The 20,379-nt window shown below is 42.3% G+C and overlaps 1 protein-coding gene across 1 annotated transcript; it reads left to right on the forward strand.

Annotated features, from left to right (window-relative positions):
- Positions 1 to 696: 696 nt before the first annotated feature.
- Positions 697 to 19,201, forward strand: LOC115792485 (von Willebrand factor A domain-containing protein 7-like). The gene is made up of 16 exons (XM_030747033.1): positions 697 to 787; positions 9,735 to 9,925; positions 10,002 to 10,274; positions 10,357 to 10,450; positions 10,576 to 10,707; positions 14,050 to 14,236; positions 14,332 to 14,507; positions 14,617 to 14,729; positions 14,819 to 14,935; positions 15,445 to 15,645; positions 15,734 to 15,866; positions 16,171 to 16,320; positions 17,691 to 17,783; positions 17,872 to 18,146; positions 18,246 to 18,539; positions 18,803 to 19,201. Exons 2-16 carry the CDS (start codon positions 9,743 to 9,745, stop codon positions 19,199 to 19,201), a joined length of 2,820 nt encoding a protein of 939 aa, XP_030602893.1. The 5' UTR covers positions 697 to 787; positions 9,735 to 9,742.
- Positions 19,202 to 20,379: the final 1,178 nt, after the last annotated feature.

A 20,379-nucleotide genomic window follows, 5' to 3' on the forward strand; every position in this document is an offset into this window, starting at 1 on the left:
ATCGGTAAAGTATTCCAACGTGTGTGATCATCCTCTAACATTTTCAATACAGGAACATGATTCATCTTTCCCAAGTCTGAGAGCCTGGTGGAAAAATGTATGCCTTAATATCAAATGTTATCTGATTGTTATGGAGTGGTGGAGGTGTTCTGAAAGGCAAATACAAAGATAAACTGTTGATTTACTCCAGTTGATGGAGTAATCTGACATAGAACATATTTATAAGTGTGATTATCTTCAGAAGAGAGGCTTGTGAAAAGTAATACATCATCAGCATATAAATGTATCGTATGGTTTGTATTTTCAGTTTGAATTCCTACATCTGCATTTTCCCAGATTGCTGCTGGTAGTGGCTCAGTGAAGATGACAAAAAGTGAGGAGGAGAGTGGGCAGAGTGAAAAATCATTCTGAAAAAAAAAAAAGTCAGTGCAAGCGGCCAAAATTCTTTGTAAAACTTTGGGGCTCAATCATTTGGAAGTTGGTGCAAGGCTTCATGGTATTCAGACACTCAAGTTAGTCAGTTATTAAACATAACAGGAAAAATTCAGCCGAACAAGAACAACATTCATACCATTCATTCCATTCACAAATTGATGTAAAAATAAGAGGGAGTGTCCAGGAGTACCAACTTGAGACAGGTCTTATATAATCAGAATACTGTGACCTTATTCCTCTAGTTTCCTTGGAGTCCTGCTCAAACCAAAAGAAGAACTTGCAACACTGAACATAGCACATACAGAGAGCAACAACACACTCAAATCCTGGACAACGCCCTGGGCTTATCACAGTATGTATTATATTTATGCTGTCAGTCAGCAAGTTGTGTTCTCACTCCTGTTTTAAAGGATAGAGTATATCTTGGATGGTGAACTGCCATTTGCTTGTTTCAGTGGTAATCTTAGCCCTTTCATGCATCAATAATGAGAATCTTTCCTGAGTGTTTTTATTTCTCGTTAGGCATGAAAAATAAATGCAATTTTGCTTATGAACCTATTTTTCATGAAGTTACAAACACGTCCATCCAGCTGTACACCATGCGTGTGACTTTTGAACCAGAGAAATATGTATTTACCAAACCAATGACAGAAAATGATATTATATCTGCAGATCCACTGTCACCACTGCTAGTATTGACTAATCTTGATCCTGTTAATTGCATTTAAATAACAAATAAAATAAAAGAAACCACTTCCTATGACTGGTCAATAGGTAGCAATGCATAGGATAATGCATAATCATGGGAAAATAGTAATAAGTAAAGTTAATATCTGCCAAATTAAATAAATGTACTGTCTTCTCTAAATGTCTCACCCTCCACTTTACCTGTGAGTATAAACATAACTGCAGAGGAAAGATAATAGTGTCCATTAGATGTGAAGTTTATTTTTGTGATGGTAGGCTGTTCATTTGATGCAGTGCAAAAATGAAAGTACGCACGATTTCTACAAATGACAGTTCCACCCCATAACATCCTGCAGTGGCAGTGGAACCAGTTAGGGCAGGTATGAGTGTTTCCAAAACAAAACAATTACAATCCAAGCATTTGAATGTCTTTTACTTCATTATATTTACACCTTTGAAGAGTAATTAAAATATAAGTTCAATCCAGGGTTATTATAGTTAACGAAAATGAACGAAATAACGAAAACTGAAATTGAAAAAACATTGTCGTTAACTGAAATAAATAAAAACTATAATTAAAAGGAAAAAACGATAACTAATTAAAACTGAATTGTGAGTTTACAAAACTAACTAAAACTAACTGAAATTATCGATAAAATGACTTTCATTTACTTGTTTTTTTTTTTGTTTTTTTTTTAAACCTTGTGGATTGATATGAAATCATTGTTTCTGCTCTCCGAATTAAAGCTGGGAGCGCCATAGGACAACTGTGTGAGTGCGCATGCGCGTGCGCTCACCGCGCTGGTCCGCCGAGAAAGTCGCAGAGTCCCGTATGGAGGTTCTCTGAGTACAAGAGCACAGATAGAATCGAAAGTCTTGTTGTGGATGATGAAAAATGTCCACCTCAAACTGTTGCGTCCTTGTGCGTTTCCGGCTACTTTATCAGTGAGAGAATAACAATCAGGAATAATAATCAAAGTGTGGAAGTTAACCTTGCGTGGAAAAACGAACGGGAAACTTCTCACTTTAAGACTCCGTGAGTCGTGTTTATTAACACCGGAAAAGAGCTAGCCAAAAAAACACCAACAGCAAAAAAACGTCATCGGGACTCTTAAAGAGACCGCGACCATTACATGAATCACAACATTAAAGACGGCGAACAAACAACCTAACCATAACCATAACCATAACCGGACATGTATACAAAAGTGAATTATGCCATCAGTGTTGATAGCACTACACATGCCCCCCCAGAATTCACTACAACAGAAAACCTGAAGAAGAAAACATCAACGGCGTGGTGGGCGAAGCAAACGCCCGGCACGGCTCCGCCGAACGGGAGGAGGCAGAACCGCGTCCTCAGCGGCCGGCTGAGGGGCTCCGCTGCGGCATGGTTGAGGGGCAGGCGGAACGGGAAAAGGGGGCCTAGTCAGGGGCTGACCTCGTTTTGGGGGCAGCGCCAACTCGACCGGCCCAGCCAGATCTAGGTGAGCTGGTTTAAGGCGGTCCACGGATATAGTCTCCGCTTTGCCCCCCACGTCCACCACAAAGTGCTTGGCTCCAGTGCCCATGACACGGAAGGGGCCCTCATAAGGCGGCCGGAGGGGTCCGCGGCGACCATCTACTCGAATGAAAACGTAGCCCGTAGACTGCAGGCCCCTGGGGACGTGAGAGTTCGGCAAACCATGGCAGGAAGTAGGAAGTGGAGCAAACCGTCTGGCATTGTCCAACAGGCTGGAGCGCTGGAGTGCAGCTGACCAAGGGGTCGTGGTGCTGGGGACGAAATCCCCAGGGACCCGCAGCGGCTGGCCATAGACCAGCTCCGCGGAGGAGGCCTGGAGGTCTTCCTTAGGTGCTGTCCGGATGCCCAGCATGACCCATGGGAGTTTGTCCGCCCAGGAACTGCCCGTCAGGCTGGCCCGCAAGGAGGCTTTCATCGACCTGTGAAAACGTTCACAGAGGCCATTACTCTGGGGGTGGTAGGCCGTGGTGCGGTGGAGTTTAACCCCCAAGCTCGCTGCAACAGCGTTCCAAAGCTCAGAGGTAAACTGAACGCCACGGTCTGAGGAAATGTCTGAAGGGGTGCCAAAACGGGACACCCAGGTGCCAATAAATGCCCGTGCCACATCCGCTGATGTTATGGATGAGAGAGGAACAGCCTCCGCCCACCGTGTGGTCCTGTCGACCATAGTGAGCACATGGGTGTAACCCTGCGAGGGTGGAAGTGGGCCGACTAGGTCGATGTTGACGTGGTCGAATCGCCGTTCCGGCACTCGAAACTGTTCCAGTGGCGCTTTAGTGTGGCGGTGTACTTTGGCACGTTGGCATGCCACACAGGTGTTTGCCCAGTCCCTCACGTCCTTTTTAAGTCCATGCCACATAAACTTGGCTGCCACCAGCCGTTGTGAGGCCTTGGTTCCAGGATGCGAGAGGCCGTGGATGGCATCAAAAACGGGTCGCCTCCATTTCGCAGGCACCACAGGCCTAGGAGGGCCCATGGAGATGTCGCAAAGCAGAGTGGTGCCAGCCTCGTCGAATGTCACATCTTGTAGGCGCAGCCCAGTATTGGATGAACGGCAAGCCTGCACTTCCATGTCTGTGGCCTGGTCAGCTGCCATGCTGCCGTAGTCCAAACCGAGGTGCACCGCCCCTGCGATAGCACGGGAGAGGCAGTCTGCGACATGGTTGTTCTTTCCGGAAAGGTGTGCAATGTCCGTTGTGAATTCCGAAATGTAAGTCAGCTGCCGTTGCTGCCTGCCGGACCATGGCTGAGTGACCTTGGACATGGCGAACGTCAGAGGCTTGTGGTCCACAAAAACGGTGAACTGGCGTCCCTCCAGCAGCGAACGAAAGTGTCGGATGGCGAGGTATACACCAAGGAGCTCCCGGTCGAAGGTGCTATACTTCCGTTCGCTGGGGCGCAATTGCCTGCTGAAAAAGGCAAGGGGCTGCCAAGCATCACCCACCCACTGTTCGTAAACCGCACCGACTGCGTAGTCCGAGGCATCCGTGGTAAGTGCGATTGGGGCGGAGGAGGCTGGATGGGCCAACATGGCGGCCTTAGCCAAGGCTGACTTAGCGTCGACAAAAGCCTTGTCTCTTTCCGGGCTCCAGCCCACAGGCTGTCTGGGTGTGCTGCCTTTCAGGGCCTCGTATAAGGGTCGCATGGTTTGGGCGGCCCCAGGGAGAAAACGATGGTAGAAATTAACCATGCCTAGAAACTCCTGCAGGGCTTTGACAGTGACTGGGCGTGGAAAAGTGGTGATGGCCTCGACTTTTGACGGAAGAGGAACGACCCCATCCTTCGTGACTCTGTGCCCCAGAAAGTCTATGGTGGACAGGCCAAACTCGCACTTGGCTGGATTGATGATGAGCCCGTGCTCGGTCAGCCGCTCGAACAACGTGCGAAGGTGCACAAGGTGCTCTGAAGGTGATGAACTGGCCACCAGGATGTCATCCAGGTACACAAACAGGAAAGGGAGATCTCGTAGCACAGAGTCCATGAGCCGCTGGAAAGTCTGAGCAGCATTCTTGAGGCCGAATGGTGTGCGCAGGAACTCAAACAATCCAAACGGTGTGATTACAGCTGTTTTTGGGATGTCGAGAGGGTGTACGGGCACCTGATGGTATCCTCTGATCAGGTCCACCTTTGAAAAAATGACCGTACCGGCCAGGTGCGCTGAAAAATCCTGGATGTGTGGCACTGGGTAGCGGTCAGGCGTTGTCGCGTCGTTGAGCCGTCGGTAGTCCCCGCAAGGACGCCAGCCCCCTCCGGGTTTAGGGACGAGGTGAAGGGGGGAGGCCCAAGGGCTGTTGGAGCGTCGAACAATCCCCATACGCTCCATGGACTCGAACTCCGCCTTGGCCACGGCAAGCTTGCTTGGCTCGAGGCGCCGAGCACGAGCGTATACAGGCGGGCCAGTGGTGTCAATGTGATGCTCGACACCGTGCTTGGCTGTGGAAGAGGAGAAGGTGGGCTGTGTGAGTGCTGGAAACTCAGCAAGCAGATGCTGGAAACTGTCCGTGACAGAGAGCAGGCTGGAGAGGTGTACTGCGTCAGAGGCTCCGAGCGTGCATGCATAAGAGCAGAAGGTAACGGCGTTGATCAAGCGCTGATTTTTAACGTCCACCAACAGCCCATATGCACACAAAAAATCTGCCCCTAAGAGGGGAACAGCGACTTTGGCAGTCACAAAGTCCCAGCCAAAGCGTTGCCCCCCAAAACACAGTTCAACATGTCTTGTGCCGTACGTACGGATGGGGCTGCCATTAGCGGCTTCCATGGGGGGGCCGTGGGTGTCAGCTACAACGTCCACTTGTGAAGCAGGCAGGAGACTGCGCTGCGCCCCTGTGTCGCAGAGGAAACGCCGGCCGGAAATGGAGTCGTGGATGAAGGGCAGCCTGCCGACATGGCCGACGCTCACGGCCACTAACGAGCGCCGGCCTTGGCGTTTCCCACCCCGCTGAAGCTGCAGGGAGAGCGGCATCGTTTGGCCTTGGAGCCAAACCTGGCATGGTAGTAGCACAAACCGGAAGACGGCTGCCGACGCGGGGCTGCTGCTGCGACGAGCGTGTGATCATTCCGTACTTCGGAGAAATCACCGGCAGGGAGGGAGGCAGCCGCGCAAGGCTGCTGACTAGCCAGGAAGCACTTGTCGGCTTCCGCAGCCAGTTCTCTGCAATCAGTGCTGACAGTGTTGGCTAAAGCGGCTCTCACGTAGGCAGGCAGTTGGCGCAGGAAAAGGTGTACAAAAAGGAAATCCGGCTTATTGTCACCGAGCAGAGCGAGCATGCGGTCCATGAGCTCCGAGGGCTTGCTGTCACCGAGCCCTTGAAGAGAAAAAAACCTATTGGCCCTCTCGGCGTCGGACAGTCCGAATGTTTGCAGTAAGTATTCCTTCAGAGTTTCATACTTTCTTGTTGGAGGAGGGTGAGTAAGAAGGCTCACCACTCTCGATGCCGTAGAACTGCCCAGGGCCGATACCACGTAGTAGTATTTAGTTTCGTCGGCGGTTATCTGGCGCAAGGCAAACTGTGCCTCAGTCTGAGCAAACCAAGCTGAAGCAGACGATTCCCAGAATTCGGGTAGCTTGAGAGACACAGCGTTGGCGGTCATGGTGATCTGGATACGTCCAGTAACAAACGTCGGGGTCACCAGTGTGGAAGTTAACCTTGCGTGGAAAAACGAACGGGAAACTTCTCACTTTAAGACTCCGTGAGTCGTGTTTATTAACACCGGAAAAGAGCTAGCCAAAAAACACCAACAGCAAAAAAACGTCATCGGGACTCTTAAAGAGACCGCGACCATTACATGAATCACAACATTAAAGACGGCGAACAAACAACCTAACCATAACCATAACCATAACCGGACATGTATACAAAAGTGAATTATGCCATCAGTGTTGATAGCACTACAAAAGCATCAATATAAGGACTCACAACTGTCAGCAAATTCCTGGAGGGAGACTGCTGAAACTATCAGGATGGACGTGAAGGAATGAAGAAAGTGGAAAAAAAACAGGGACAAATATGTTTGCAGCCAAAAAACTGAGCACAAAAAGCGAGGACCAAAAAAGAAGTCCCAGCATGAACCACATATAAAACACCTGCACACGACCACAAGGTAATTAACACACACACCAGCTACACAAGCATAAATGTTGACATGAGGTCGGACACTTCTGTAGGTTGTGTACAAAGACCCTGCAAGTTTAATTAGCAGCATCTAACCAAGCTAGCTCCAAAACAGAAGCAGCTTCGGGTGGTGAGAACATCAGGATGCAGATGGATTTGACCTTTGACTCCTTCAAAGAGTTTGTTTTTGTTTAACACCACATGTAGGTGTTGTTAATCTGCTGCACTGATGCTGAAGTTTATTGTGGAGTTTATTGTAGAATTTATTGAGTTTGGGAGTTCATGTTTTTCTTTGTTTCTCCCTCGTGATGTTCATGTGTGTCCTTAATATTACACACATTTAGCATGCAATGCTGCTGTCTGTGAACAGTTGGTTGTTGAATATATTTCTTTAAACGGTATCTTTTGTTGAGTTTTCATTACACAATAGTCACTTTTGTGCCTTGAATCTTGCACCTGATTAGGTATGAAAATACTAAAACTAATACTGAAACTAACTAAAACTAAGCATGAAACCAAAAATAAAAACTAATAAAAACGAGAAAAACTGCTCTGAAAACTAATTAAAACTAACTGAATTAGAGAAAAAAAGTAAAAACTAACTAAAACTAAACTATAATGTAAAATCCAAAACTATTATAACCCTGGTTCAATCCAAGTGTTAAAGTGTTTCAGGGGAAATTTAAAACTGCTTAATTACTTTTTTTTCTCAAAATTAATGGAAACACAAATTTCCTAAGTTGTACACAAACTTAAGGCAATAGGTAGTGCAAGTCCTACTAACCACACCCCAGCCTTTGAAATACAATGACACTGTAACTTTAAGTGCATGGAACAGCAATAAGGTCAGTTATCCCTTAGCTCAGGGGTGTCAAATTCAATCATATGAAGGGCCAAAATTCAAGACTCAGTCTCATTTGTGACCGAATAGAATTAAAAATCATTTTAATCAGCAATATGATTTGAATGGTCAGAATACAGCAACTTTTTCCTTAACACATTAAATAAAATATAAAATTATATTTTTCTTCAAAAAGGACATCAGGAAAAATGAGAATATTTCAAGCTGATCAAAATTTGCTAATTTTCAGGTGAAAATTGGGATGTCAATTTTTGTGCTTCATATGCGGAAAAATGCTTCATAAACTGCGCAGTGCGTCCAGTTTGCAGCTGCAAACACAGAGGTGGAGACTTGCTCTGGTTTCCATCCCTGAAGCTGCAGGGACAAAGGTGCTGCCATTTGCGAACTTTTACTGTAATAAAGCCTAAATTGGATGCGAAGCGCAATTTCTCAGCTTTCAGAAACTGTTTTTCCAATAGGACAAACGGTCGTGGAATTACGGTAATTCAAATCCAGCCCACGGGCCTTGAGTCTGACACGATAGAAGCCAGATTTTTGCAGAGAATCTAGCCGCATAAATTGTGGTACAATTATACAAAAGAAAAGATTGGATTATGTATGGGTTTTTTTAATGAAATTTTAGAACTATATGGTATTTTGAGGTGTTTCAAACAAACACAAGATTTTAAGTTGATTTAAATAGAATTCAATCAATGAAAACAATGTGATGTGATGCAGAAGAGCAGCAGCTTTGTTTTGAGCCCCTCCCTGAATGGCCACCCTTCGGAGGAAGCTCATTTCTGCCGCTTTTATTCTCAGTCTTACTCTTTCAGTCACTACCCAGAACTTGACCAGTAAATCAACAGCTTCACTTTGACGCTCAGCTCCCTCTTCACCACAACAGACCAGTGCGGAGTCCACATCACTGCAGACATTTTAGTCCAACACCCACAGGAAATGTGTCCGACTTATTGCCTGCAATATGGACCAAGCTCGTACTGCGGTTGAGAATGAATGGCCCTCAACAAGATGACCAAGATGGAAACCAGATTGTTCCTGCTGATTCCAAGGATCAACTAATAGAATGACTCTTCTTTCCAGCACCCTGGCATAGACCTTACCAGGAAGGCTGAAGAGTGTGATCCCCGATAGTTGGCGTACATCCTCCAGTATCCCTTCTTAAAAATGGGGACCACCTCCCTGGTCTGCCAGTCCAGTGGCACTGCCCCACATCTCCACATGATGTTGCAGAGGCGTGTCAACCAAGACAGCCCTACAACATCCAGAGCCTTCAGGAACTCGATGCAAATCCCATCCACCCCAGGGGCCCTGCAACCAAGGAGTTGTTTAACCACCCGGGTGCTCAGATCATACAACTGCAGATCTGATGATACGATTACAAAATCAATCGTTGACTTGAGGCCCGGGGTATCCTGGTGCCATGTGCACTTATGGACATTCTTATGTTCGAACATGTTGTTTATTATGGACAAACTGAGGTTTGCACAAAAGTCCAATAACAAAACACCATTCGGGTTCAGATTGGGCAGCCCATTTCTCCGTATCACAAAATAACTCACAAGTATGTACAGTTACATATTTATAGAAGTTTATTCTTCTTAATATAAAAAGGGAATTACAACTGGCAATACAAAGTGGTTAGTTTGGGATATTATTCATTACTCTGTTCTAAATTTACTGCAGTTGAACTTTAGTTTGTGTCCCAGTGGCAAGTGAGTCACATACTGGCACTTTAATTTATAGCCAACAGCCTTTGTTCTTTATGTTTTTAAATCAAATTTACGAGAAAATAAATCATTTCTCTTGTATTTTGATTAGAGAGAAAATTTACGATTGTGGGCCCATGGGATTTTCTGGTTTTTAAGTGGGCCGCAGCACTCCTGACTTTGCTAATGGCTAGAATACACAGATACTTTGAGGATCACTGATTTCTTTATTTTGTTCCTGTTGTTTATTCCTAGAATTTGTCGAGGTTGATGAGAGCAATGGTGATGGTTATAATTCCCAACAATCACCATTTTTTAAAAACATTTATGCTCACAGTACTTTTGACTTGTCTGTTCCCCACACCTGTAATTACATGTTTCTGCTGCCACTTCATGTTATTTGACAGGTGGAGGAATGATGCCATTGGGGCTGGCTATATTGTGCATCCCGCTCCTTTGCACTGGAGCTCTGGGTTTTGGGATTTTGCCAGGAGAGTCTCTGAGTCACCTGGAAATCACTGAGCAAGCACTGTTGAATGTGACTGTGCAGGTGTGCCGTGCCCTGGCCAAGACCGAGGGGACAGCCTTCACACTTCCTGTAAGAATTTTCATTATTGAAGTTAACTAAGCAAGCTTATTTAAGAATGTAAATATAATTTTCTTTGTGCATGTAGGCACAGCCTTTCACTGCACAGGGTGTTGCTACAGCCTGTGGTGCACCACAGTCTTCTAAGACTTTTGGTCTAGCCATTCAGGAAATCAAACTGATGAATGCAGGTGTGGACATCCGCCATGTCCTAGATGCCAGCTTTCACTTTGATGAGGAGATGTTTGTTCAAGGAAAGAAAATCATTATAGGGGGAATACAGGCTGTCAAAGCGAGCAATAAGCTAAAGAGTTATGAGGCAGCGAGGCAGAACCTGGGAGAAATTCTGCATCCTTTACAGGTATTTATCATCATTTATTGCTGTTTTAAAAATATTCAAAGATGGGTGAAATAATAACCCTGTTTTTTGTATCCACTTGGAGGATTTCTACAGTCACAGCAACTGGATAGAACTAGGAAAAAAAAGCCCAAACTCCAATCTGATCAAATCAGATGCCAGCATTGGTAACATAGCAGGTAAAGAGATGGTATGATGTGATGTCTGTGCTGACAAAAAAAAATATGATTACACAGATTACACCCTGAGAGGAAAAATTCCAACAATGAAATCATCATTTAAATGTCGATTTACATCTTCCAAGCTAAAAGCAGAGCGACATGTCGCAGCTGTAAAGACGACTGCAGAAACAATATCTTGGAGGATATCATCAGGGAAAAGATCTTGACATCTGGGTACTTTAGTCTGACGCCTATATTTGCAACTAAACCCAATGGTAAGAAATTCAGTTTTCTACAGAACCACCATTGTTTTCACACTATCATAAGAGGTTTCATATGTTTACCTGAGGTTTACCTGAAGCTTAATTTCAGAGTTCTACTTTCGGTCTCATTCAACTTCATACTTCTACTTCACTACATTTCAAAGGGCAGTTATAGTACTTCTTACTGCACACATTTATGTGACAGCTGAAGGCCCATTTTATATCAGCTCATCTGGCCAAAGGATCCTTGAGTTCATGCCATGATGATGCTTCTATGATCTGTCCGTCCACAGTTCACAAGAATCGCTACCACCACTAGCATTTAATCAAACTGATCACTTCACACTCAAATGTGCTCAAGGTCATACTGAGTTGATACATTTTGCTCCAAATGATAAATAAAGAGCTTCATGATATCTTAAATGATTTGATAGCTTGAAATTTAAATTTAAATTTTGTAACATATTTTACATAACACTTATTTCCTCTTAGGCAGTGATTATCATGATCTTATTGGTCGTGATGATGGAGGGAGGAGGATTCACATGAGTAATGTGGTAAATGGTCTCACATCTACAAAAGTAGATAAAGGAGAATGAAATGTTTGACTAGTTTTAATGTTTGACTATCAGGAGATCACTGATGGCAGGACTGTGAAGAGAAAACGCCACTTCCCAAGAAAAAAGTCCCCAGAAAAACGTGATTAATTGGAGCAAAGAAAGCCGTTGAAATAAATAATAAACTTGTTGATTTAAATAAGAGAGGTTCTGTTTGGGGAAAGGAAAATGCTTCATCCTAGTCTGAACCTCATTATGTTATTATGCTAAACATGGTGGTGCAGGCCCATTTTGATATTTCTGCACCTGGGTAGCTCATCATCAATGACTCAACAATGAATCCTGAATTATATCAGCACATTCCCAACTGCACTCAGTTTGTAAAGAGTCAAAAAGCAGTATTTAAAAGAGCTTGATTTTAACTGGTAGATGTGAATGGATCATAATGATTGCTATATCTCACTGAAAGCAGGCATCATGTGGTCTTCTGAGCACTTTGAGATTATGTGAGATTTTGAAAGTAAGACTTTTCCAAGGACTACAGAAACGCTACTTTTACGAGTGATAAATGAACATTCCTGTGCAGTAAAAAAAAAAAATAATAATTAATGTGCCTTAAATGGTTAATGGTCATTATGTTGCTTAACCTAAAATGAAAAAATGCTATTAAGTGACCTAAAATGCACAACCTTTAAAACATGTCATTGAAAGACTTTTTTGCAATTGTACAATATTTCCAAAATTAGAAACATCCTTTCTCAGAGTGATGCTGAAAAGCTAATTCATGCATTTATTACTTCTAGGCTGGATTATTGTAATTCATTATAATCAGGCTGTCCTAAAAGCTCCCTGAAAAGCCTTCAGCTGATCCAAAATACTGCAGCTAGAGTACTGACAGGGACAAGAAAGAGAGAGCATATTTCTCCCATATTGGCTTCTCTTGATTGGCTCCCTCTTAAATCCAGAATATAATTTAAAATACTTCTTCTCACATTCAAAGTCTTGAATAATCAGGCCCCATCTTATCTTAAAGACATCATAGTACCAATAGAGCACTTTGCTCTCAGACTGCTGGCTTACTTGTGGTAGAATATGAGGCAGAGCCTTCAGCTTTCAGGCCCCTCTTCTGTGGAACCAGCTCCCAGTTTGGATTTGGGAGACAGACACCCTCTCTGTTTTTTGGACTTTTGAGTTTTCTCTGTTTTATTGTAGGGTCTTTAACCTTAAATCTAAAGCACCTCTAGGTGACTGTTGTTTGTTTGGTGCTATATCAATAAAATTGAATTGAATTAATTTAATTGAAACTGAAAATCCCAGTGCTAGTGAAACACAGCCGGCGTAACTTTAAAACAGTTTGTAGATTCAAAATAGAGCAGAAAGTCACAAGCAGCCACTCCTCCTCTTATGGACAAAAGGAGAATTATTCATCCTGGCCTTCAGTTGTTGTTTAGCATTTATCACACTGAGTCAGCATACTGCAGATCCAACTGACACACAGTTTACTGTGTGTTCTCAAAGGATTTTTTTTTTTTTTTTAATTTCACATTTTCTCTTTCTGCAAGCTTTCCTAGCCCTGCGCCAGGCTGGCGACCTTATACAGGGTGTACCCTGCCTCTCACTCTATGACAGCTGGGATAGGCTCCACCCCCCACCCCACCCCACCCCCACCCCTGAACAGGATAAGGGGAAGAGAATGAAAGAAAAAAGAATGATTTCAACAATATCTGTTTTTCCACTGTCACATGGATAATGAATTCCTCTAACTTTCCAGACATTTCCATACTGCGGAAAGACCATTTCATTAAAAATGAATTATTAATTATTATTATTATTATTATTAACATCTCTATGGCTTCAGATGAGCTTCAGTCTGTCTCTGTCCCTCCACAATTCGCAGGCTTTGCTAATCACCTACTGGGTTTTCACTCAAGTTGTGCTCAGGGTCACTTTTTGTCTCGGACAGTGAAAGAAGTCCATGTGGAGAGTGTGAGGGGTGTGGATTCAGAGGCAGGTAGACAGCAAATAACTAAGGCAAGCATTTATTGTGGCTCAGAACAAGAACAAACAAGGAGAGTAACAAAACTAAGGAAACCTAAACTGGGGAAAGATAATCTAGAGCGCTAGAAACACGGACAAAGGCGGGACCCAACAATACCACATATGACAACAAGACTGACAACCGACGAGGGGAAGATTGAGAGGGATAATGAGGGAACAGACAAAAGGTGGGGAGCACAGCTAAACGTAATCACAGAATCAAGACAAGGAAGTAAAACTAACCACAACACACACAGAAAGGGAGACTAAAAAATTAAAACCTCACACCAGACAATGTGACAAACACACTGAGGACAAGAGATACAAGATTTTCCACATAACAGGAAGGAACATGAAGGGACAAAATACAGGGAGTAGCAAACTACAAAAACATGAGGCAAAAGGATAACTCACAAAATATGATTACACAAACCAAGAAACACTCTTTGTGAGCTACCTTGATTTCTCAGTGGATTAGGTAGTGGAATACCACCAAGCAGTGACAAAAAAAATTTATAACTGTCTTCACACATTACAATAACCTATCAATAATGACAGATCATGACCCAGGTGAGTTAAAGCATCACTGATGTTCTGGTTCGTCCTTCCAGTAAGATGGATTGAACCATTTAGCAGCTGAATATTTAATTCACTGATCCAAAGAAGAACACAATGACCCATGGGAAACCTGATGCTATCAAACAGGAAAGAGTTATGTATAAGTATTAATCACTGTTCTCTTATAATATTTGCTGAACAGGAAAATGCAGCCATGGAGGCATACTGGATCAAACAAGTAAGATTGAGCCTAAAGGTGGGATCAACAAAGATTCACTCACTGCCAGCCATGGACATCTCCACTTTCAAGCAGCAAACATGGCAATAGCTGCAAGCAGTGAGCTTCTCGAGGACATTCGAGGGGCCGCCGGTGACAGACCATTCTTACAGTATGAAAGCTCTTCTGCTCTCTTCCTTTCAGTTTGCAGTCTTGAGGTGCTGTGCACAAGTTCTACTTTATCATTCATCTCTCTACATCCCCCAGGATGATGGGTCTCTTCAAAGGATCCAGCAAGGCACTTTATTTTGTCATCGACACCACAAACAGCATGCGAGATGACATTGAAACAGTGAGAAATGTCACTTCCACTATAATCAGCAGGGAAGTGGGAACAGACAAAGAGCCCTCACTGTACATTCTTGTACCATTTAATGATCCAGGTAGGATCTTTGGAATGCCACAATATTCTGTCCTGAAAATCTCCTTGTTCTGTCTGATTCATAAATTGAAGATGGACAGTAATAAGATACATTTTTATTCTTCAAACAGACTTCGGGCCACTGACAAAGACCACAAGCTCAACGGTTTTCAAGAATGCGATTAGTTCTCTAACAGCCTCCGGTGGAGGGGATGCACCAGAGCTGAGTCTCTCATGGCTTCAGGTGAAGTGATTTGTGTTCAGTAATTTTGCTTGTATACTCAGTTTTAACTAAAACGATTGTTGTCATTAATTTCTCTCTTCCTCATACAGCTGGCTTTAAGCACGGCTCCTTCAAATTCTGAGATCTTCCTCTTCACGGATGCAGCAGCTAAAGACAAACACCTAAAGAACACAGTGATTGCACTCATAGAGAGGACCCAGTCAGTGGTTAGTAGTAGTCTGCATCCAGAGTATGAAGCATCCAGCATTAATAATTAGACATTTCTCAATTTCTTTAAATATTGTTAAAATGTCATTTGAATTTCTTTAAATGAGTCTCATGTGACTCCCTTTTCAGATGTTGTTGGTATAATCTTGACTCTCACATGAAGATGTGCACATGTCTAATTTATTGTAGCTACACAGACTATTTAAATTACATATACATCTGTAACACACGTCTGAGCCTGCCATGGACTGTAACTGGATGAGAAAGAAGAAGAAACTGCAATAGCTGAACTTATCTGTTTGCTGTTTAACTAACTGTTTAATAGTTTCGAGCAATTTAAAGAAATAAAATTATTTCATTTTCTGGCTCAAAATACAACTCAGACAGCGCCTTGAGACTTCATTTCTTTATGTGAAGTAAAGGAATAATAGTACTGTATATTGTCGTTTTAATTCTTAATATTTCACAAAACCTTCAGATTTGATTACGTTTGTTTTCCTCTTCTCAGGTAAACTTCTTGATAACCGACACAACACCAATCAATCGTCGGAGGCGGCGTGCTCAGCAAAAGTCCAATAGGATAGCAGAATCGGATGCTCAACTGTACAGAGAGCTGGCTCAGGCCTCAGGAGGACAAGCTATCGAAGTCACAAAGAGTGAACTTCCTCAGGCCACAGCCATTGTAATAGATTCCTCCAGGTCCTCTCTGGTAATGTTACAAAAATCTCACTGCTGGTTGGTTTTATCAGTTTAAAGACTTTCAGTCCTTAATGTAATCTCTTACTGCAATATTCCAGGTGACCCTTCTTCAGACAAGCAGGAGCCCAGGAAGGGCTGACACCTTCAGTTTTATAGTTGATGATTCGGTAACAAACCCTGCAGTTTACATCACTGGGAAATCCATCAGTTTTACTCTCATCAGCCCGACAGGTATGCCTTTTCTGATGGATTTATATTTTATATATATATATATATATATATATATAAAACATATACATACACACACACACAAACATACATACTGTCCCCTACATCCTGTTTACAACACAGGCAAATTTTTCTAATCGATTTAGGTAACAAAGCAGTGTTTATCACATGATAAATGCTGCTTTGTACCTGTAAAGTTCTTCTTTTTTTTTAATGTTCAAAATGCTGAATGTAGCAACCCTAATTTTTGCTGTTAAAGATTATCAATACCTCAGCTAGTCTCTGTTTTCTCTCTGTATTCTCAAAGGTGAATCTCAGCAGAGCAGTGACACAACAGGGTCACTGATCACTGCATCCCAGTCTGTGGGAAACTTCTGGTCCCTGCAGCTAAAAAAGCAAGTTGGAACATGGAACATGAGAATGGTGTCAAGTAACCCTTACACTCTGAAGGTCATAGGTGAGACTCATTTGGGGCTTTTGTCTCTTACCTGAGTTTGAATAAACTAAACTTCTCATTATAACGCAGCTTTCCACCCTATCACTAGCGATTACAATTTATAACAAAAAAAAATATGACCTCACAGTACTGACTTCACATGTTTCTTTTTAAGACATAATAATAAATATGAAAGACACTCGCCCAGTTAATATATTTTTAGAGTTTGCTTGTATTTGATGGATGGAATTAAGAGTAGACAAAAAAAGCAGAGACAGACAAAGTAAGGGGAATGCAATGAAAGAAATGGCCTGGGGGTCCACTTGAACCCTGACCCCTGCAGCATCTTCTGTGTATCTAACATCTGGATTAAGGAGACTGTGCGCTTACAGACAGCACTGTTATAATTATTTTAAATGTTACTGGTCATAGTCACTGCTGTAGCCCTGTGTAAAACTGTAACACAACCTGACTAGCTGCTTTAAGCTGTGTATTTGTGAAGACCACACAAGCTTACTAAAAACAATAGCTGGTTAGTACTGCTGGGATGAAATATTTTCACAAGCTAAAATGATCCAACAAAAGTTTATCCAAACTTGTGTATGTTGCTCCCAGTTGAGTGGAGCATGAAGGGACACTGGTGTTGGCCATGTTAATGTCCGTTAAAATTCATCATATGTTGGTTTAGGATATTTTGAGAGGGTGACATTAAGGCAAAATGTCCTTCTGCAAGTACAAAAAATATTTCCTTAGTAATGCAAGTCTTTGTGCAGCCAGCCTGTGGGCTAATTTCATTGTTGTAATGGCTAAATGACTCAAAAATTCACCGGCTAAGAGGAGCGGGAACTGAAGTGAAAACAAGAAAAAGCATGTCGGAGAAAAACACCAAATTTCATAATTTTATTCTTGAATCTATTCACTTCTTTTTAAATTGCATTCTTCTGTTTTTTTTTTAATATCAAATCATTTATTTATTTATTTAATAATTTAATCAAATTTTTAAGTTTTAATGCAAAACCTTTTTTAAAAAAAATAAAATAAAGTTTTCTACTGAGCATTCGATGTTATTTCCACAAAGCCATTTCCTATTTGAACTACTTATTTATGGATTGACAGCTCATTTTGATTTTTTAAAATAAATTATTTTATGTAGAAAAATTATTGTAGGGTCTTTACCTATAATACACCTTGAGGCGACTGTTTGTTGTGATTTGGCGCTATATAAATAAAACTGGATTGAATTGAAATATGTATGATTTATTTATTAGTAAAATAATCTCTGAATGTTTGATGAACAATTTAATTAACAATTCAAGAAATGCTTTATTTGCCACTGCCACGGCTCTCCTGGTCCTCCAAACATTTCTCTTCTCCCCATAATTTTTTTTCAGGTCAGAGTCCCATTGACTTTGTCTTCAACTTTGTGAAGACATCACAGGGCCCTATCTCAGGATTTGATGCTCTGCAGACACGTCCCAGCACTGGTAAAGGAACTTGTTAAGATTTGATTATCTTCTGATGTGGCATAACATTAAATCATCAGACATAACAAACTGAATTTTTCCTTGAAAGGTGTCAATGCTAGCCTGTTGATGTCCTTAACGGGGAGTAACACTGCCAGGGTGACAGAAGTCACTCTGGTTGGATCGTCAGGGTCGGAGGTGATTGCAGGAGTTGTGGTGCCACAGGAGAGTGGAAGCTTCTTAGTTCAGGTTGACAAGTTGCCATCAGAGGCGTTTGTGGTGCAAGTGAAGGGACAAGATGATAGTTACACCCCCAAGGCTTCATCAATAGTCTTCCAAAGACAATCACCAATCAGTTTTAGAGGATCGAATCTGACGATTAATGTGAGCAACAACCCCAGACATGTTTTGTGACACAAAAACATCACATCAAACATGGAAAGATATGCAGCAGCTCTACAGATATATTCTCTTTTTATTTAGGCTGATTCAGGGAGCATCATAGAACCCGGGAAGCCATTTTCTGTGCCCTTCACACTGGTAACCAATGGAACAGGTGGGAACTTCACAATCAGAGCCACCAACAGCAGAGGCTTCGATTTAACGTCTCCAACCAGTATCTTCCTGGAGACTGGAAAAACTGCTAATGGCACAGTGACCCTCTCAGTACCTCTAAATACCCCATCTGGTACTGACTTCACCTTGACCATTGACACCGAGGCTCCTGAGAGTGCAGACAGTAACTATGTTGTGTTACGATTCTCCGTTCTTAACACGGTAATACTAGAATTCTATTTTTTTGCTTAAAGTTGGAAAATTATTAATTTGGTAATTACTGTAAGGAAAATAGTAATTTATTTTTGAGAAGATGAAACTTTATTCTTCCTTGTTTGTTCAAATATAAGCTTGACTTCCTGTGCACAGACTAAAATTAACACAAACTAAATTTAGGTTATGTTAATAATAAGTGATAAAACATAATTTCCTTGCTTGTTGCTGACTTCATACACTTTTTTTTTTTTTTTTTTAAACCCTCATAGGTGACTGATTTCACTCCACCAGCCTGTGAGCTGCTCAGGTTGCAGTCCAGCTGTTCTGTTAACTGCAGCTTGCAGATGTGGGAGCTCTCTGTCCGGGTGAAGGATGAGGCTGGCGGGACGGGCGTCGAACGTGTCAGCCTCAGGCAGGGCAACGGGACTTTGAACACCAGCCTGGATCCAGGCAATGAGAACATAACACTGGTGTCCTATACTGCATCCTGCTGTGTACCTGACATAGAGATACTGGTTGTGGATCGTGTGGGTAATGTAGGCACCTGCTCCTACAGTGGGCAGAAAGGACTGAAATCTGCCATCTCTGAATTCACTCAGCATCCCTTACTCTGTTTAAGCATCATGTTGCTAGGACTTCACAATCTGATAAAAATAAGCATTGAATGACCCTATGTCAGTGTGGTATAGCTACAAGTTATACATGCTATCTATTTGAACTACTATTATTATGTAAGCTACGGTGATATGTAAGCATCTTTTTGTGATATAATACAGTGCTGTGCAAAACCTGAGCTACCTGGAGCCAGACTTTTTTAAGGCGTCTTGAGCTATAGTTCTCCAGGCTTAATTTTTTGTTCACGTTTCTTTACCTGAATCTCCAAAAATACCAATGATAACAGAGTTTGACAGGCATAAAACAGGATTTTTGCACAAACGAGGTGATACCCGAAGTGCATTTAGATAAAAACGGGGCATATCCCAACATGTGCAATGTGTCCTTAAGAAATTAAAGACGGGAGATAGAAAAGGCTGAGGTATGCCAGATAACACAAGAACTGGGCTGAAAATCAGCAGTATGAGGTCTGATGGGATGATGAGTGAATTTTCCTTTGAAATTATAATATTATATAAATGACCAAAATTAAAGTAATAAAGGAAAAACAAACTCTTGTAATGGGAAGTGAAATCGATGCTGTCAGTTGGACTGCTCATCTCCAGTTTGCACACATGCGCCGTTCGGGAGAGTTACACCTGCTTGCTTTGTAAATCCTTCCACATCTGAACATCTGGAGGTGGAAATAAACTGGGAAATGTTCCAAAAAGAAATGAATGAGTCAAGCAGTTTAAAAAACAAACACTTTTTATTGTAGTCATAATGTTTCTAATGTATAACCTTTACACAATTTTGCTACATTTTCTTCTCCTGTTTCCTTTATCACTATTTACATGTTGAAACGCTTTCTGAGCATTATTTAAATAAACTGGTCATTTATGACACAGGGGGGTTGAAATGTCTGTCTGTTTGGTGTTTGTCTTTTTTGGTTATGGGTGAGTGTTTAATGATGGTGGAAGCATGTTTATTACTACAGCCCTATTCCAAGCCGGCCCCGACACTCTCACACCACTCCTGCATTTTCTTACTATCCACCCTGGACATGGAATAATTTAAACATGCCTCCATCTGTTGGTGAATTTTAAAGCATAATAATGAATGCAGTGAAAGAGGACTTGTGGATGTTTTACTTAAATGTTTTAATGTATTTTGTTATGGGTGATTTATACTTTATGTTGTATTTGTAGTATTTTTGAAATATTTTGGGTTTGTATGGCTGTCATCTTGGCCA

Source organism: Archocentrus centrarchus, chromosome 14 (genome assembly GCF_007364275.1).
Source record: "Archocentrus centrarchus isolate MPI-CPG fArcCen1 chromosome 14, fArcCen1, whole genome shotgun sequence".
Taxonomy (NCBI): Eukaryota; Metazoa; Chordata; class Actinopteri; order Cichliformes; family Cichlidae; genus Archocentrus; species Archocentrus centrarchus.